Raw genomic sequence first — 20,860 nt, 5'->3', positions numbered from 1 at the left:
TCAGGGAATATATGTAGGAAGATATGCAATTTGCACTTGATTTAAGAGGGTAGAGGAGGCGGAGATTATTGAAATTTTCAAATAAGAGTTTTTGGGGAAAGAAAACTTCTAACGCCATTAACTCCTGGACTACAACCATAAACTGTAAAGGTTCAGCACAAAGCATTTCCTATCTCAGAACTCAATTTTTTCTTACTGAATATGTGCCCCAGCACTGGGAACGGTTTCAAGTGTCCTGTGACCAAAGAATCCCAGGTTTAATTTAAGTCCAGATCCTGGAGCTAATTCCTCCCAAATCTCCCCCACGTTTTAGCAGAACATTTTTAGAAAGAAGGAAATGAGGCAGAGGAGTTGGCACAGGGTCTCATGTCTTGAATGTGACAAGGACTCAAGTTTGATCTCAAATACCACTGGGTATAGGTCTGGTGGCGTCCAGCACCACTGGTCCCAAGCAGCTCCACAGGACCAGGTCTCGGCATTGAACCATCCAGCCTGTCAGACAGACCAAGTATTATCAGGAAAAAGTATCCTCTGGGTTTCCTCAGGACTGCTTGGGAGGCAGACCCAAACCCCCAAAAAGGGAGGGGAAAGAAATATACATTATTTATTCTTCATACACTTGAGTAATATACATATACATCTTTCTGACTCCACTGTTCTTCCTGCACTAACATACGCCTCAGAGACCTGGGCCCTATGCAAACAGGATGACAATGCTATTCTGGTATCCCAAAGAGGAATCGAAAGAGCTATGCTTGGAATATCACATTACACTCAGGTGAGAGAAGGAATCTGGAGTTCCGACCTCCGTCAACAATCGAGAATTAGGGACACTGTCTTGTTTGCCAAGGCATAGAAAATCAGATGGGCTGGATACATAATGTGATTTAGAGATGACCACTGGACTAGACCTGTTACCGACTGGATTCCATGGGATGTCAAAAGAACGCATGGCCGCCCACCTATGAGATGGTTAGACATTTTCGTCAAGACCCTGAAATAATGGTTTGAGGCTCTTAGTGTTCCTGGAACCAGCAGATGCCACTGGTCTACACTAGCATGTGACAGGGACAGATGGAGATGTTACTGGCACCCACTCAAGCAAATCAATGAGCAATGGGATGACAAGTGATACAAGTGATACTTGAGTATATGAGCTCTTGAGTATTTCTCTAAACTTACTGGAGATTTAATTTTTTTATTTCTTTAAATTTTTATTATAGTTTAGATAGCAAAGTTACAATAATGTTAAATTTTATAGTATTTTATAGTAGCAATGTAAAATGTTTCGCATCCCACCACCTCCAAAGTGTCCATGACCCTCCATCACGTGTTCTTACGTTCCTTCTGGTTCATCTTCATTCCTTCCCAACTCTCCCACCCAGCCCACACATACATTGTTTGTTAATCAGTTTTGTAATCCAAGGTCAAGGGTTTGTTGTTTTTGATATTATCTATCACCTTGTTTTGGCTCCCTGTAGTCCACTGATGAATGAATATGTATATCACTGACCAGTTTCAAGGAATATACATAATCTCTTTGAAATTTACACTGAATTTGTGTCTATGTGCATTTCTTTTTACTTTTTATCTTTTATTCCTAAAACCCTCATTTAGGAAGTTTTATATATCAAAATTCAATGCTAATATTTTATTAATATCTATACAAAGATTTTAATTGAATAAAATCAAGTGCTCTCAACAATCTTTAAAAATTGTTGTACTTTTCTTAATTCTCCCCCTCCCTCCCTCTCTGTGTCTCTACCTCTCTTATTTTAGGGCCACATCTGATAATGCAGAGGGCTTACTCTAGGTTCTGTGATTCAGGAATCACTCCTGGTTGTGCTCAGAGGTCCATACTCAGTGCCGAGGGTCAAACCTGGATTGTCCGCCTCCCTACTATCTGCTGCACTATCTCTCTCATATCTTTTTCTCATTTTAGAAAAATATACACATGACCATAGCTAGTAAGTAGTTCTATAGAAAAGAAAACAGCAGAAGACACAAAAATCAGAAATTTTTCAAGTTTCTTGACCACAACAGATCCATATTAGTAATTCTGTCAGACTCCAGTTTTAATGGATCCTGTTCCAGGGTCTGAAGCAGACCAGATCAGTATGAGAGTTCAGCTTAAACAGAAACACGCTTGTCACTGATTTCTCAAATTAGTTTTACAGCGACTACTACACAAAACCTACAAAAAAGTACAACTATATAACATGTACTGGCTTTTAACAATTGCTGATTAGATCAATAATTTTCAAATAAATTCATTTCCAATGAAGAAAAAAATGTATGCTTTTAACAATTGCTGATTAGATCAATAATTTTCAAAGAAATTCATTTCCAATGAAAAAATCTCACTTCCCAGAACACTAAGCACCAAAGATGTAGCTAAGGCAGTGAGTCATTTTTTAAAACCATGGTCTACGATAAGAAATAATTTCATTTTTATTTATTTTTTTGTCTTTTGGGTCACACCCGGCAATGCACAGGGGTTACTCCTGGCTCATGCACTCAGGAATCACCCCTGGCGGCGCTCAGGGGACCATATGGGATGCTGGGAATCGAACCCGGGTCAGCCACGTGCAAGGCAAACGCCCTACCCGCTGTGCTATTGCTCCAGCCCCAGAAATAATTTCAAATTGTGATTAAATTTAAACTTATTCAAATATTTAAAACAGACTTTTCATGAAATGCTACTTTCTCTGGCTACATAAAAGTCTATATATTTCTATTCAGTTTAACTTAGTACAGACTCATCTATTTCCATTCCATTAAATTCCTACCCACTAAATTAATTTCATGATGCCTCAAACTCTTGTAACTTATAGCTTGAAAAGTAGGATTCAACAAAGAATAAAATCAAGTAAATATATCTTATTCCTTAAAATGAAGTAAAAAGAATTAGTCTGTTTATAGTTAAATGTTTATAGACATTTAAAAGATTGATTTCATGGTCAGCTAAATCTCAACTGGTGCAGGAACTGGGATCCTAAGGGAATTTCATGCATTGAGCATCTCCAGGTTTCAACAGGAAGACAACTGGCCCCACCTAAAAGGTCTGGGGGTAAGTGACCTTTTTCTTGCATCAGCTAAACTGCAAGCACAGCTCTACTAGCAGCTGTGAATAATGCCTTCCCTGCACATACCACATAGAGTATTCCTTGGCCTCCCATACTAAAATCAACCAGGAACTCCACCAGTACCATGCAAACATTCAGTCAACACCAGTTTTAACTACCATTCCCACAAAATTTACAAGGGTAGAAGTGGTAGCAAGAACCATTAAAACCTAAAGCACAGAGTAAAAGAGAAGCCAATGACATTGAGTGCCTCTTAGAACAAGCAAAAGAATCTTTATTATATATTTTTTAAGATTTTATTTATTATTTTGTTTTTTGGGGTCATATCTGGCAATGTTCAGGAGTTACTCCTGTCTCTGTACTCAGGAATCCATCCTGGCATTGCTCTTGGAACCATATAGGATACCAGGGATCGAACCTAGGTCAGCCATGTGCAAGACAAACACTACCTGATGAACTATCACTCCAGCTTGTGAAAGAATCTTTGAACACTTAGTAGGAACAGTTGTGTTGGAGATCTTTATAGAGTATGAAGGGGGCACCAACCAGTTGGTCCCCCAGAGAGTTTACTAGAAGTAAAAGGGCATAAAGGAGAAAAGGAAACTCTCCTCTGAAGACTTCAAAGGCATAGTGGGAAAATAGTACAAAACTCCAACATGCTTACTAAACGAAGATAGCAGTACAGAAAAATGAACACCTACATAGGCTCTCAAATACAGAATTTAGAAAGGAATAGATAAATATGTTCATGGAGCTCAAAGAAACAGTGGTATAGACAGCCAAGAAAACACAGGAAAATGTGAGAAAAATTGAATCAGAAATTACAGAATTAAAGAACTTGTCTGGTGAATGAAAAATTGATGGGAAGGCCTCAGCACCAGATTAACAGTAGCTGAGGATAGAATGAGTGAGCATCAAGATCAATTGTAGAAACCTCCAGACAACAGCAGAAGAAAAAAAAGATTTTTTCCTTTTTTTGAGGAAAATATCCTTAAAATTAAGGATTTTTTAAGGGTATTTTTTAAGGATATTTTAAGGAAAATATCCTTTAAAATATATTTTAAAAATATCCTAAAAATATATTTTAAGGAAAATATCCTTTAAAAAAAAGCAGAAAAAAGAACTCTAGGATATGTTCAAGAGAAAAAAACATAAGCATCATCAGCGTCCCAGAGACCCAGGAAAGAAGAATTAGTCAAAGAAATCATCACTGAGAAATTTTTGAGTTGAAGAGCACAAGTACTGAGATTCAAGAGGCCTAAAGGTTGGCAGATAAAAGACATCCATGAAAGACCCCAATACACATCCTACTAAGAATGAAGAAAGCCATAGATATAGAATATTTAAACCTATGAGATCAATGAAGAAAATTATACACTAAGGAGTGTATTTAAGATTTATAGCAGATTTAACAAAATAGACCTGGAGGGCCCGAAGACAATAGTGAGATATAGTAAAAAACAAACAAATCTAACAATGAAATCAACACCTCATCAAGAAAGTATAGTAAAAAATAAACAAGCAAACAAAAACCAACAGTGAAATGGACACCTCATCAAGAATACTTTACCCAGCAACTCCCATGCAAATTTGAAGGAAATATACAGAACTTCATGGATAAACAGCTTAGGAACTTTAAAGACTGAAACCATTTTTGCAGGGACTTCTTTTAAACAAAACAAATCATACAAACATGCCAAACTTCTGGGGGCCGGAGCGATAGCACAGCGGGTAGGGCGCTTGCCTTGCACGCGGCCGACCTGGGTTCGATCCCCGCATCCCATATGGTCCCCCAAGCACTGCCAGGAGCAATTCCTGAGTTCAAAGCCAGGAGTAACCCCTGAGCATCGCTGGGTGTGACCCAAAAAGCAAAAAAAGAAAACATGCCAAACTTCTACAGAGAGATAACATGAAACTCCATAGCAATAATTTCCCTCAATGCCAATGGCCTAATTGCACCAATTAAGAGATAGAGTGGCAGGATGGATTATAAAATTGAATACAATCTTCTGGCCTGCTACCTACAAGAAACCCATCTGAATAGTAAGGGCAAGTAAATATTCAAAGTCAAAGGTTGGGAGACAATCTTTCAAGCAGAGAGTTCCCTAAAAAGCCCAACGTGGTTACACTTAACTTGTATTACAAAACAGACTAAAGTTTTAAAAAGTCATAAGGGACAGAGAAGGTCATTTCTTAATAATCAAGGGATATGTATATCAGGAAGAACTCACACTCCTAAACATACACACCAAATGAGGGAACAGCAAAATACTTAAAACATCTGCTCATAGACTTGAAAGAAGTTATTGATAGCAATGCAGTTCAACAGCACTCTATCACCTCAAATCAACTAGCTTAAAACTTAGTAAGGAAAATACTGTCTCTGAAGGAAGAAGTGGAAAAGAGGAGCTTAGCAGGTGTGTGTGTGTGTGTGTGTGTGTGTGTGTGTGTGTGTGTGTATGACTTTGCATCTTAAAAATCTAAATGCACATTCTTCTCCAATACATATGGGAAATTCTCCAAGACAGACCACTTGCTGGGTCACAAAACATGCCTCCTTAAAGAGGATAGAAATCTTAACATCTTAACAACTATCTTCTTCCTTTTTTTTTTTTTTTTTGCTTTTTGGGTCACACCTGGCGATGCACAGGGGCTACTCCTGGCTCTGCACTCAGGCATTACCCCTGGTGGTGCTCTGCTCCAACCCAACTATCTTCGTTAGACCATGATGCACTGAAAATTGAAATTAATAGCAATATAAATGAATAAATATCTCAAATTATGAAAATCAAGTGGCTCAGTAATGAATAAACAAAGAGGAAATCAGAGAATAAATCAAAAGATTCCTGGAAATAAATGAGAAAGATGACATGAGTTACCAGAAGTTATAGGACAAAACAAAGACAAGTGTTAAGAGGAAAGTTTGTAGCTATGCAAGCATTCGTCAGGAACAAAAAAGGAACCACATTAATAACCAAACCATAAAGCTTAAGAAACTAGAAAAGGACTAACAGAAAAAGCTCAAAGCAGGGATAATGAAATAAATAAAATTTATAGTAGAAATTAATGAGTTAGAATCCAAGAAAACAATACAAAAGATTAATGAAACCAAGAGCTCATTCTTTCTAAAAAAAAAAAAAAAAGATCAAAAAGATCAATATACTACTAGCAAGACTCACGAAAAAGAGAGCCCTAATTAACTGAATAAGAAATTAAAGGGGGCATGTCACAACAGATACCACAGAAATTTAATGGATCATCAGCAATGTTTAATAATCTATCAATGCTTTACGATAAAAACTCTCAAGAAAATGGGAATTGAAAAACTTTTCTCAAGATAAGCAAAGTCATCTGCAAATATTATCCTCAGTGGTGAAAAACTGGAAGCTTTCCCTCTAAGATCAGGCCCAATACAAGGTTGCCCACTCTCACTAATGCTATTCAACAATGTATTCAAAGTATTTGCCATAGCAATGAGGAAAGAAAAAGATATAAAGCGCATCCATATGAAGAGAGAAGTCAAGCTCTTACTTTTTGCAAATGACCTAATACTACACTTAGAAAGCTTAGCATTTTTTTTAAAGCTCCTAGGAAAAATAAACAGACATGTACAGAGTAAAGTGGCAGGCTACAAAATCAACATGCAAAAGTTCATGGCTTTTCTATATGTAGATAATGAAATAGAAGAGAAAAAAACCAATACTATTCACAACTGTACCTAAGAAAATTAAATATCTAGGAATCAGTTTAACTTATGATTTCAAAGGACTATGAAAAGAAAACTACGAAACACTACTAAAAGAAAATAAAACAGAACATGAGAAAATGGAAGCAAATCTCCTGCTTGTGGATTTGGACGATTAACATTGTCAAAATAGCAATAGTCGGCCCATCTCCCACAACTGCCACTATATTGACTCGCCCCCCGCCCCCCCGCTACTCTTAACATCACAAACTAAATCTAAATGAGGAGATGCAGGCCAAGCAGCTACAATTCATGAGCATGCTGGTCTCTAAATTGAAAACTCTGGGGTGGCCTTGGGAGATGGGTAGGCCGAGTCCCACCATGCTGAAACCCTGACAGCCATACCCAACACCCCACTGCTGCCACCACACAAACGGTCCAACCGCAAGGCTTCACTAAGGATCTCTGCAGGCTCATCCCAGTTCTACAGATCCTGAAGTTTCTAAGCTGCACGACCTCTACACAGCCATGATACACTCCCATACTCTGCAGTACTGAAATCCCAGCATGAGCACACCAAATGAGACGTGAAAGTAACATAGAAGCCAATTAAACTCAACAAACAAAACCAATAACACAGAAGGCTCAACTTGTGATGGACAGCTGAGTAAATCCTCAAAGACTTAACAAGCCTGTACTGAGACAGAACAATTTTCACAAATTTTCTTTTACTAAATTATTTTTGATGTTTTGTTTAGCCATGTGGTTGTAACAAGCAATATAAAACAAAGTACTGTGTGCCTGATAAGGGGATAGGCTTGGAGGGTGGCTGGGACACTGGGGGTAATGATTGAAGAAAGATCACTCAGATGATGGGATTGGTGTTGGAACTCAAATGTCCATAAAACTGTGTTATGAACAACTTTTGTAAACCATGGTATTTAAACAAAGTATATATGCATATACTTTATATATTATATATAATATATATTGTTTAAATAAATATAGTTTAGAAGCTCAGAGGCTTCTAAAATCTCAGGGCTAGGACGAATAGAGACGTTACTGAGACCGCTTGAGAAATTCGATGATCAACAGGATGATGATGATGATGATGATGATGATGATGATGATGATGATGATGATTTATGATGATGATGATGAAATATATATTATTTGTTAAAGAAAAAAATAGCAATACTCCCAAAGCACTATACAGATTCAGTGCAGTTCCCATAAGGTTACCTATGACACACTTCCAATAAATAGATCAGCACTCCTGAAACCCATGTGAAATAATAAATCTTCCCCAAACAGCTCAACTAATACTCGGGGAAAAAAATTTGGGAAACACTGCTTCCCCCAACTTCAAATTGTACTACAAAATGATATAAATTAAAATAGCCTGGTACTGGAATAAGAACAGACCCTCAGATCAATGGAATAGAACTGAAAATACACAAAAAGACCCTCAGATTTATGGACAGCTAATCTTTAATAAAGGAGCAAAAAATATGAAGTGAAGCAAGGAAAACCTCTTCAACAACTGGTGCTGGGAAAACTGGTAGGTCACATACCAAAAAAAAGAAGAAGAAGAACTCAGATCTCTACCACACACCAAAGTCAAATCAAAATGGATTAAAAACCTTGATCTAGACCTGAATTCATTAAACTACATAGAGGAAAACAAAGGCAGAACCCTCCATGATATTGAAGCTAGAGGCAACACCATTGGCCAAGCAAGTAGCAGCAAAGATGGGACTACATCAAATTAAGAAGCTTCTGCACCTCAAAGGAAACAATGACCAGAACAAGACAGCCCACACACTCAAAAAAACTATTTGCCCACCATTCATCTAATAAAGGGTTAATATCCAAGATACATAAAGCACTGGTAGAACTTTATAAGAAAAAAATACAACCCCATCAAAAAATGATAAGATGTAGAGAAACTTCCTCAAAGAAGAAATACAAATGAGCAAAAGGCATATGAAAAAAATGCTCTGCACCACTGAACATCAGGGAAATGTAAATCAAAACAACAATGAGATATCACCTCTCTCCATAGAAACTGACACACATCAAAAAAGAATAGCAATCAGCCTTGGTGTGGCTGCAGAGCACAGGGCACCCTCACTTACTGCTTGTGTAAATATCAAGTAATCTGCCTTTTCGAAAAACAATATGGACATTCTTTAAGAATCAAGGAATTGAGCTTCTGAAGGACCCAGCAACTCCACTTCTGGGCATCTACCCCAAGGTTCAAAGAACTCTGTTCAGGAAAGATGTCTGCTTTCCTGTGTTCACTGTAACACTATTAACAATAGCCAAAATCTGGAAATAACCCAAGTGCCAAAAAAATTGATGACTTTATAAAGAAACTCTGGTACATATACACCGTGGAATACTACTCAGCCTTGAGAAAAGATGAAGTCATGCAAATTGCTCCTACATAGACGGATCTGGAGAGTGTCATGCTTTGTGAAGCTAGTCAGAGGGAGACAGAATGATTTCTCTCATCTGGGGGATATAATGAAATATAGCAGGGCTATAACAAATGCCCAAAGGCAATAAAAACAGTGGGCATGAGACCTAGTTTCCAATAAGAAGATTGTCACTGGGGTGTGTGTGTGGCAGTGGGGATAGACCAGAGAACAGTACAATAGAACATTGGTGGAGGTAGTCACTCAGGATGAGACAAAATGCTCAAAGTAGGTATAAAGTGCTGCCACAAAGGCAGGTTGGGTGAGGATGGGTGGGATGGAAAGAGGCAAATGGTCACTGGTGAAGGGACTGGTCCTCAAATATTGTACACCTGAGACTCAATCATGATAACTTCATGACTTTGTAATTCATAGTGATGCAACAATAAAATTAAAAAGAAAATCATAAGTAAAAAATTTGTTTTACAGTGCCAGGAGGTCAACCATGTAGTGCTCTACTGATGAGCTACATCCCAGGTCCCAAAGTCCCAACTTTAGAAAAAAATCTGTAGACGTTAATGATTTCCTAAAAATCTTAGTTCAAGCTTGACCACGGATGCTTTTTCCATTAATGAATTACAAGTAATGTGTAAATGTTTCCTTAAGAGCTGCCTAATCTGAACTCAATCAAAAATTGAGAAAACATAAGCATTAAACAGAAGCACAGTTCATGAAAAAAATTTAGTGATAACTAGTAATAATTTTAAATAAGACAGCATTTTTTCATAGGGAATTGTAGTAACAGGTTCCTAATCTTTTTTAAATGAATAAAACCACTGAGTACTGAAAAAAAATCTATTAAGTAATCTATTTAAAAAATCTATTATGTAAAAGATGCACAAATCAAAAAAAAGATGCACAAATCATTTACATCCTACAATAAAGAAGCCATTTCAAATATTCTCAGGCTGCAAGTTGGCTATCGCATATTCAACACTTATTAGATGCCAACCACTTTGTAACAAGGTACATAGAAGGAGCACTAAACCTCTGTATAGTTCCCAGCTGTGACAGGAAGCCCCTTTGGGGCAGACGGCTATAAACACATACAGAAGCCAGAGCGCGGAGGCTCTCGCCCGAGAGTGCTATGAACACTGCAGGCCCGGGCCCCATGGGCCACAATCACCCACTAGGATGGCTCTTAGCAATCAAAATGAAATATGGTTTCCGGGAAACATTCTGCTTCTAGGCCCACATACAGATTTCCAACTTACCCTATTATGAGGCTAACAACATGTTCCAACCCCCTTTCAGACAAACTAAAAATTAATAATGCAATTTAAGCTGAGACAAGACAGGATGAAGAAAAATAATCAGCACTAGAGACAAAAAGACTGGGAATTAGACCAGACCCTTCATTTAAAGGCTAAGTAAATGGGGGGGAGGGGGCAGTGGCGGCAAGTTATTTAATGTTCTGGAATATAGACTGATCTACATTTTTTTCTACTCATAGGATTTTTATGAGGATAAAGAGAGGGAATATATGTGAAAGCACTCTGAAAAGTACCAACAAATGCTGGGATTATTAACTTTGATTACAATCAGCAGGCACAATGAAAATTAGCGAGTAAAATACTACCCTACCAGCAATAATTTATGGAGCAAATGTTTATTAAGTACTTGAAACAGTTCTATTTACTTCTCATCTATGCACTCCATAAAAACCTGTGACAGGAGTGAATGTCTGGCACTGATAATGATTCTTCTCGAATTTTGAACATACTAGGATCTTTCTCTAATGTCTCTGGCCAACAGGAAAAAACAATCTACTGACTGTTAATTAAAGGAAGGACCAGAGTTCCTATCACACCACTCCACCCTTGTGGTATATTCATTCTTGGCATAAGCTACCATAGACACAGCATTTTCTGAGGGTTCAAAGACTGCCTCTTTGGAGGTTTCGTGAGAGAACATTCCCTGTATGCTCAGATCAAACCAGCCAGACCTAATCACGTGACACTGGCCACTCTATCTTACGTGATCAAGAGGGCCAGCTTGGGTTTTCTATCCAAATACACTTCTATTATTCATTTCTATTACAAACAACTTCTTTTTAGATAAGATGTAATTCTTGCAAGGAGGCCACTTTTTTCTTGCACATTACTGCCACATCCTGATTTCTGTAGATGGGAGAAGAGTGGCTGCCGTGTCTTTGGCATGCTTACATGAGAGTGTGACAAGCAACACTAATGGGGAAGTTTGAATTATCAATGTGCAAGCAGAGAGATGTATAGATTGTGACTTGGTCTGGGGCTAGAACATTAACAGTTTTGCCTTATGGGTTTAGGGTCCTCCTGATAAGTCAGAGTTACCTAAATTTCTCAATGCCACTGGATTATACAAATTCACTTCACAAAATTCCAGAACTTAATTGAAATTACAATGTACCTTTGGGAAATGTTGACTCCCCTATGGACTGTTGGAACTATGCCCTCTTCTATGATCTCAACACAGAAGCAGCTCACGGGATGGCTGTGGGGTCATCAAGGATTCTTTTGGGTGAAGATATATAGACAGACACAGAACTGATAGTTAGGAGGGAAGAGTATTCACTGTGCCAGGCACTCTGCATTTGCTACCACCATCTTCACAACCATTTGGATTTGCTTGTGTCTGAGTTAGAGAATGGCATGATTCGCTATACATATTTCATTAAAACAGGCTATCAGACTATCTAGTGAGCTCATATACTGGACTTGATATTCTCCTCCCTGAAAAAGGGTAAGACCACATCAGAGCAGACAAGGCATAGTATCAGGTTCATCTAGGAAACTCTCTGCTGCTCATCCCTTGGGGGCTTCTCTTTGCCACTTCACAGTGAGACGCATTCTTTGTCAAAGTCATCTTGCCAGTGAGATATCTGTTTGCTCCACTGGACAACTGAGGAAGTACAGAGCTTAAAAAAAACTTGGCTGAGGTCATACAATGGAGTGATCTCAAACACTAGTGTTCCGTTGCTGGAAGTTCAAGGCCATGGAGTTAACAAAGCAGAGGGTGAGGACTGAGGTTGGAGGTGTTGGAGGGGCAAGAAGGGGAGCCAAGATGTGAAAAACATAGTACAGACTTAGGGTGTGGGTTGCAGGGAGGCAGCAAAAAGAGCAACATTCCCTCCCTGCTATTAGACTGGCTCCGTACAGGGTGGGTAAGAAAGAAGGGAGGGGATAGTTCTGCTTTTCCTGACAACCAGGACAGTGACAGAGGAACCAGCCAATACAAAGAGGAGAGATGGGTGTGAACACTGCACTGTTTACAGAGGAGTCTGTATTACTCTGTGTCCGTACAAAGGCCTTATCCACAGGAAAAACTAGGTCTCCGAAAAAACACTTTGGGTTAGTCAAACTTGTATCTTGGATATACTAAATTAATTCTTAGTTTTGAAAAGAAAAAATATATTTTTTTTGCTTTTTGGGTCACACCTGGCAATTCTCGGGGGTTACTCCTGGCTCTGCACTCAGAAATAACTCCTGGTGGTGCTCAGGGGACCATATGGGAAGCTGGGAATTGAACCCAGGTCAGTCTCGTGCAAGGCAAACGCCCTACCCGCTGTGCTATCACTCCAGCCCCCAAATTTTATCATTTGAATCACTGTGACTGAAAAAAACATTGAAGCATGTTCAAGCATATATACAAAAGCATAAAGGGCTATCATTTTTTAAAAAAAAATCACTGAATGGATTCTAACTTCTGTACAAGTTAAACACTGTCAAAATGTCTGTGTAAGAATAAATCCTTAAGTGGCTTCTAAGTACAAGAGGAAATAAAAGAGACAGTAGGGCACAAAGAAAGGGGATCACTCCAGAGGACAGTACAGGAGACACAATCTGACCTAATAAATCAACTTTTCATCTGGTTTCAGAACCCATCAAGTATCAAGGACTTATTATCTATGTATGTACATGCTATACTAATTTTGACATAAAAGTTAGAGAAAATGTGAGAAAAGGTTTTACGACTCAATTGATCTGGAATAAACAAGTAGCAGAAAACAATAGTAGGATCCTAAAAACCAGGTGGGCCAAGGTCAGAAGATCCTAAGACACTCCTTAGCACTTATCCAGAATAAACCTATTAGCAATGTCAGCAGACGCATCTATTTGAAGTTTCACAGGCAGTTTTCAAGAAGAAGTATACCAAATGAGATATTTGGTAATTCTCAGATGACTGATTTCAATTTAAAATGATAAAATGATAAAAACAGTGTGTCCATCAGTACCACTTCTGGGAATTATACCCTGGGGGTCCCAAAACAGTAGAAATGCCATCTGCACTTCTATATTCACTGCAGCATTATTCACAATAGCTTGAGTCTGGAAATAACCTGAGTGCCCATGAACAGATGACAGGATAAAGAAACTATGGCACATCTACACAATGGAACAATTCTCATGAAATTGCTTCTGCGCATGGAAAGTATCATGCTGAGTGAAATGAGTAAAAAGGAGACAGATATAGAATGACTGCATTCATCTGTGGGATATTAAAAAAAAGTATGAGATCAATACCCATGGACAATAGAAACAGGGGCCAGGAGGAGTGGTCCATGAATGGAAGCTTGCCACAAGTGGAAGGGCAGGGGGAGGGCAGTTAGGATAGAGAAGCAACCACCGTGACCATGATAGTTGGAAATGATCACTCTGGACAAGATCTGAGCGCCGAGAGTAGATAACTGGATATACGTGATAACCTGTCAGAACCTGTACTGTAAACCATAATGCCTCAAAAGGAAACAGAGAGAAAAAGAAGAAAAGTTCCTGCCATGGAGGCAGGCTGGGGAGAGTGGGGGGAGGAGTTGTGGCTGGAGGGAAACTGGGGACATTGGTGGTGGGAAATGTTCACTGGTGAAGGGCTGGGTATTGGAACATTGTATGACTGAAACCCAATCATGAACAACTTTGTAACAGTATATCTCATATTTGTAATCCAATAAAAACAAATAAATAAAATTAAAAATAGGGTGCTTTAAACTTAACTTTGCTTTGATGTTAAATTCAGGAAGACAGAAACATCAACAGAACGGTAGGTGCAAGTATTATTTATCAAACAAGCATACAGTGTTTATAAAACCACTTGGTAAAACAGTGTACCAAGAAAACAGGTTACTGATGGGAAATGAAAAGAGGCTGGGGAGGGGCAGAATAGAGTTTTATAGAGATTTTTAAAGCTTGAGATACTTCTCTATGATAGAAAGCACAATGATGACAAATTTGCCTTTCTACCAACTCTGCACACACTCTGTAATAGATATTTGTTGGTGAGAGGATTGCTTCAAGGAGGCCTTACCCTGGACCTAACTACACAGTCTGCCCTAGATATTTTACTTCCACTCCTCACTGCTCCAGAGAAATTTTTTCATATGTAGTCAAAACTGGGCTTTTAAGTATGTTCTATTGTTAATTTCTTTACATGAATTCAAACGGTTTAGTCAGAAGGCTTTGTAAGATTTATAATCTTAGTTGCCTCTTTTCTGATAATTATTTGCCTCTTTTCTGATAACTATTCTGATTAGTTTTGGCTTTTAGCTTTTCATGGCTTTATTATCTTTGGGTGTCACTGCATTATAATATAATAGTCAACGATTGGTCTCTCTGTCTCTCAGTCTCTCTACCTGCTTCGATCTCTGTCTCTGTCTCTCTGTCTGCCCCCCCTTTTCATTTTCCTCTCATTTCCTAGTAACTTATTATGTTGACTTACTGTTTTAACAGCATCTCTGATTTTTATCTTACTTTTGTCCTACCATTCCAGTGCTCCTAAGGTCACAAATAATTTTTGGATAAGTTTTCCCTTCTCTCTCTCTCATCTAGTAACTAATTATGTTGACTTACTATTTTAAGTCCATCTATGACTTTTATCCTTGTCCTGCTATTCCAGAAGTCCTAAGGTCACAAATAAGTTTTGGACAATTTTTTCATTTCGTTGTCAGAATAGTTTCTGCCAGAGGTCAAGGCAGGCATGACAATTAAATTTGGCATCTCTGAATTCTTTCATAACAGTTTCATCTTACACTCTCTGTTTCAGCAGCTCCCTGAGCTACATCTCAGGAAAAAGAAACAGCTGACTGTGAGCCAGTCGTTCATAAACCACCAGTGACTCTTCCTACTGGAATTGGTTTTGGTCAGACTGTGAGGGACTATAGCTTTAAAATTATTATAGAGGGCAGCCATAGGCAAAGTAAGAGGGGAGTGAAAGGAGAGGAGGGAAGAGAAAATTTTTTTTTTTTTGCATTTTGGGTGACACCCAGCGATGCTCAGGGGCTACTCCTGGCTCTAGGCTCAGGAACTACTCCTGGTGGTGGTTGGTGGTGCAATCCCCCCCACCATGGAATCCTGGGGGATTGAACCCGGATCAGCCATGTGCAAGGCAAATGCCCTATCCTCTGTACTATCACTCCAGCCCAAGAGAAAATAATTTTTTTTTTGCTTTTTTGGGTCACACTCGGCAATGCACAGGGGTCATTCCTGGCTCATGCACTCAGGAATTACCCCTGGCAGTGCTCAGGGGACCATATGGGATGCTGGGATTCGAACCCGGGTTGGCCGCGTGCAAGGTAAACGCCCCACCCGCTGTGCTATTGCTCCAGCCCCGAAAATAAAAATTTTAAAAGAAATTTTGACCTAAATTCACATTTGGGTAGTGGTGGGCAAACAACTGACAGTGCTCAGGACTTAACTCCTGACTCTGTGCTCAGGGATCACATTCGGTGGGGATCAGAGAACCATATGGGATGATACCAGGGATCCAACTGAGGTTTCCCTCCAAGGCAAGTGTCCTACTTGCAGTTCTATCACTCCTGCCCTAATTTTACATCTTATAAAAAATATAAGTCAATATAAATATCAGAGTTAAAATGAAAGCAATTTCAGGTCTAGAGCCAAATAGCACAGGAGTTGGGTACTTGCCTTGCATGTAGTCACAGTGGCTGTGACCCTGGTTCAAATACTGCCACCCTCCAGGCCCCTCATACCACATATGGTCGGTCCCCTGAACACTAACAGCAATAGCTCTTGAACACCACCAGCTGTCCTCTCAGCCCTCAAGTCCCTGAAAAAAATCTTAAGCCTTGGGCTGGGCAAAGAGTTGTAGACTTGACAAGCAGAACCCATAAAAGAAAAAGTTAATAACTTGAATGTCAAAAATTTCAATTTTGTTCTTCAAAAAATGCTATTAAGAAGCTGAAAGAAAACTATGAGTAGAAAATTATATCAGCAAAGCACATATCAGAGGGTTGATATCTAGAATTTACAAAGAACTTTCAAAACTCAATAATAAAATAATAGTCCAAATAGAACATAGGCAAAAAGACATAAAAGACACTAAAAAAGAAAAATAGCTAAAAATACATATAAGTATTGAATTTAATTATAATTAAATGCAAATTAATATAAAAATGAGGTATCACTGCACACCTATCACAATGATTAAAATTAAAAAGAGCTATAAGACCAAATGCTGATGAATCTTTGGGAAAACTGAGTCATTTCTATATTGCTAACGCAAAAAAAAGTAAAACGGGAGAGCAATTTTGGAAAAGGTGCTGGCAGCTTTTCTACAAAATTTAAAATGCATCTATCATTTGGCCTAGAAATCCTCTGGGTATTTATTTCAGAAGAATTAAAACTTGCATTCACACAAAAATGCAAAGTCTAGCAGCTTTATTTGTAGTAGCCCCAGGATGGAAGCAACCCAAATATCTTTCACTGGGTCAACTGTTAAGAACATTAATAAGTCACACCATACAATATGACTCAGCAATGGAAAAAAAAAACCTCAAAATATTGATTTGTGAAACATCTTCAACATGTCTCAACTACTATGACCTAAATGTTTTTGTGCCACCCCAATCATTGGAAATCTAATGCCTTATGTGATCCTCTCGGGAGGTGGGGCCTGGATGGTGCCTTAACCTTGACAGGGCCCTCACGAATGGGATTCGTATCCCACCAGCATGGACCCGAGAACCCCTCTTGCTCCTTAAGGTGACAGCAAGAAGACAGTCCTTTATGAACTAGGCGCTGTTCCCACCAGGCATGAACCTGACCCTACCCGCACCCTACTTAATAAAGGTTCCGGCTTCCAAGGACTCTGAGCAGTAAGTTTTTGTCATTTGCAAGTCACGCAGTCTGTGGGTTTTGGCAACAGCACTCTGAATGGACTGATCACGAGAACTGTAATGGCGGGATGGGGGTGGGGTAGGGATCTATTATATAATATTTTGAAATGACAAATTACAGGGACGGAGAATAAACTAGTACTTGACAGTAGGTGCTGGACAGATTGAATGTGATAAATGCAGCTACAAAGGGATAAGTAGCACATGGGATCCCCCCTTCCATTTCACCCTCGACCTCCAAAATCATTCTATATCTTAGGTGACTTTAGAAATCTACGCCCATTGTAAAATTACCAGGTGTAAAAAAAAATCTACACACATGATAAAAAAGAGCATGCATACAAACACATACACACACACACACATATGCTCATAAACTGGTAAAATCTGGGTAAGTTTTGTGAGGTGTCACTATGGGAAATAGGATGGTGGATATAGGAGATCTGTGTTGCTATAATCCTTCTATAATCCTCTGTAATCCTAATAATGAAAACAATCATTACCATTTGTAGTTTATTCTAGCTTTCCCCAAACTCTAATTTATATTTTTCCTACTACTGATTGAAGCAGGTTATTTGAAGGCAACCTATATTTGAAAACTGACTCTTAGGTTGCATGAAAAGGGAAAAATACCTTTTCAATCTTAAGTTTACCATTTATAAAATAGTGGAAAAGCCTATTGCCACAGATCTATTTGAAGATAAATAAAATACACTTAAGTTTCTTAAATGTCTGTTTTCTTCCTCATTAACAATCTAAAACATAGCTTAATTTCTAGATTAAAAAGAAAAATCAACCGAAGCTTTAGCTTTCATTTCCTAAGATAAATACTTGGAAAAAGAGAAAACACATCTTTAGCAAGCAGAGATTAGGGGTTGAGATGGTAATACGGTTGAACTTCAGTACTTAAGATATATTTCAGGGGCCCTGGAGATAGTACAGTGGGTAGGGTGCCTGCCTTGCATGCAGCTGACACAAGTTCGACTCCAGCACTACATATGTTCTCCAGAGCCCCACCAGGAGTGATCCCTGAGCACAGACCCAAGAGTAAGTCCTGAGTTCAGCCACACGTGGCCCAAAAACAAATAAAAAGTATTTCTATTCATAAAATTATAATGATCAGTTGAGCCTATGTTCTCCCTTTGAATTTAAAAATATTCCAGCCCCCAAACTTAGTTATAAATGTTTTAGCATATATTCATTTTATTATTATGACTGACTGACTTATCTATGTTTAAGTTTATAACAGTAAATAATTATATACTGGATTATTCCTACAAACATATGTACTTTAGATGAGTTCAAGTTTTTAAAATGACACAAATGTCTATGACAGAACATAATTCATCCTGCCTAACTATAAAGAATACCTTTAAACACTTATTTTTATTAAAATACCATGATTTACAAAGTTGTTCATAATACAGTTGTTTCAGGCATGTAGTGTTCCAATACCACCAGTGTGACCTTCCCATCAATGTCCCCAGTTTCCCTCCCAATCCCAACCTCACCCCCTTAGGCACATAACAAATTTATTTCATAATGCTTTCTCTAGCAGAACCTGGAAAGCTACCCATAGCATACTCAAAATATGCCAAAAACAGTAACAATGACGGTCCTCATTCCCTTGACCCTGAAAGAGCCCCCAATATGCCATCAGGCTACACTAGCACGTGACAGGGACGAATGGAGACATTACTGGGGCCTGCTCGAGCAAATCGATGAACATACCGTTGTTCATAGTGATACAGTGATACAGTGAATGCTTTCTCCATTAAAACTAAAAGAAATGGCAACTAGAATGATCAGAAAATAAATCAGTAAAAGCCAATTTGTGGTTTCTGTATGATTTTTAACTTATGTAAATGATGAAATTAAAACTGCTTAATACAATAATAAAATATTTATTCTCTATACATAAATTTTCAATTTTGGAATCTAAAATACATTGAGGGGCTGGAGTGATAGCACAGCGGGCAGGGTGTTTGCCTTGCATGTGGCCGACCCGGGTTTGAATCCCAGCATCCTATATGGTCCCCTGAACACCACCAGGAGTAATTCCTAAGTGCATGAGCCAGGAGTAACCCCTGTACAACGCTGGGTGTGATCCAGAAAAGCAAAAAAAATAAAATAAAATAAAATAAAATACATTGAATTAAGTATTGAATTAAGTAGTCTTTGTACTTGGATTTCGTTATGGTAATGATTATATCTTATCTGTCATTAACAATTTTTTTAAAAAATTAAGAATACTTTTAAGTAACAGACTCCCCACAGATAAGCTTTGAGTATGTCATGCTTTTTAGTTACAGTGCAACCAGTTAAGCTACTGTAAGCCGAAAGTTAGCATTCATTGTAGGTTGCAAACATGGGATTCCGAATAATTTACAGCCCAGTAGTTAATGACAGCTAGATTCCCTATGCAGCACTGGCCTGAGATAACTTTCAAAGACAGAGAAGAATCAAATGTCATTCCTCTAATGTATATTGTTTAAAAGAATGAAACAAGACATACTTAACTTCTACCCTTTAAGCACTGTTTATGAACAGTCACAAAATACAAAATGTCAGGTGATGCTTGAGGACAAAGTCCCTTCAAGCAATTTGGTTTTTTTTTTAAGTTCTGGAAGAGTTTGGCAAAGCAAATGCTTACCGAGCAAAATAACTTTGTTTCCGTTCCTTCTTCTCTTCCTTGGTATCCATAATATACAATCAAAAGTGCCAAGTACTCGGAAAATATCCTTTTGAATCAATGAGTCATAACCCTGCAAAAAATAATAGATAAACTGTAGGTTAAGAGGTTTATGAACGCTAACACGAAGACGAAAGCAGAGGGGAGCCACGTGGTCCACAGCAATGGAAGATAAACGTTAACCACTGGATACAGTCACATGAGTCACACACAAGATACAACAAGTGCTCTCAGCTCGGGAAAAGCAGACATTTAGAATGGATGTGGAAAAGGATCAAATAAAAGGCCGGAGAGATACTACTGAGGGTAGGATGACTGCCTGGCACATGGCTGATTCAGGTTTGATCCTCAGAATCCCATAGAGTCCCTGGACACTGCCAGGAGCCATTCCTGAGAGTAGTGCCAGGAGTTACCCCTAAGCATTGCTGGGTGTGGCTCCCAAAAGGCAGCTGGAATATTAAACTGTTTTCCCTAAGATTGTTATTTCAAAACTGAGCTAAAATAAAGGCACTGACGGAATAGAGAAGGGACAACTAAGAAAATGATGGCTGGAGGAATCAGTCGGGATGGGAGATGCGTGCCGAAAGTAGATAATGGACCAAACATGATGACCTCTCAGTGTCTATGTTGCAAGCCATGATGTCCAAAAGTAGAGAGAGAGTATGAGGAACATTGTCTGCCATGGAGGCAGGGAGAGGGTGGGAAAGGGGGGGTATACTGGGGATACTGGTGATGGGAAATGTGCACTAGTGGAGGGATGGGTGTTTGATTATTGTGTGATTGTAACGTAACTGTCTCACAGTGATTCAA

General features: G+C 38.7%; 1 protein-coding gene across 4 annotated transcripts in view; it reads right to left on the bottom strand.

Moving 5' to 3' along the window:
• The window catches only part of NCOA7 (nuclear receptor coactivator 7), a 175,377-nt gene that overhangs the window by 124,177 nt on the left and 30,340 nt on the right, over positions 1-20,860 (bottom strand). For all 4 annotated transcript variants that reach the window (XM_055134537.1, XM_055134535.1, XM_055134538.1 and 1 more), the window contains one exon: positions 20,012-20,123. In XM_055134537.1, coding sequence (XP_054990512.1) covers positions 20,012-20,061 — 50 coding nt within the window. In that variant the 5' untranslated portion in view covers positions 20,062-20,123. The remainder of the gene's footprint in view (positions 1-20,011; positions 20,124-20,860) is intronic.

Source organism: Sorex araneus, chromosome 4, assembly GCF_027595985.1.
Source record: "Sorex araneus isolate mSorAra2 chromosome 4, mSorAra2.pri, whole genome shotgun sequence".
Classification (NCBI taxonomy): domain Eukaryota; kingdom Metazoa; phylum Chordata; class Mammalia; order Eulipotyphla; family Soricidae; genus Sorex; species Sorex araneus.
The sequence above is the reverse complement of the archived record's forward strand: the minus strand, read 5'-3'. Positions and strand labels throughout refer to the sequence as shown.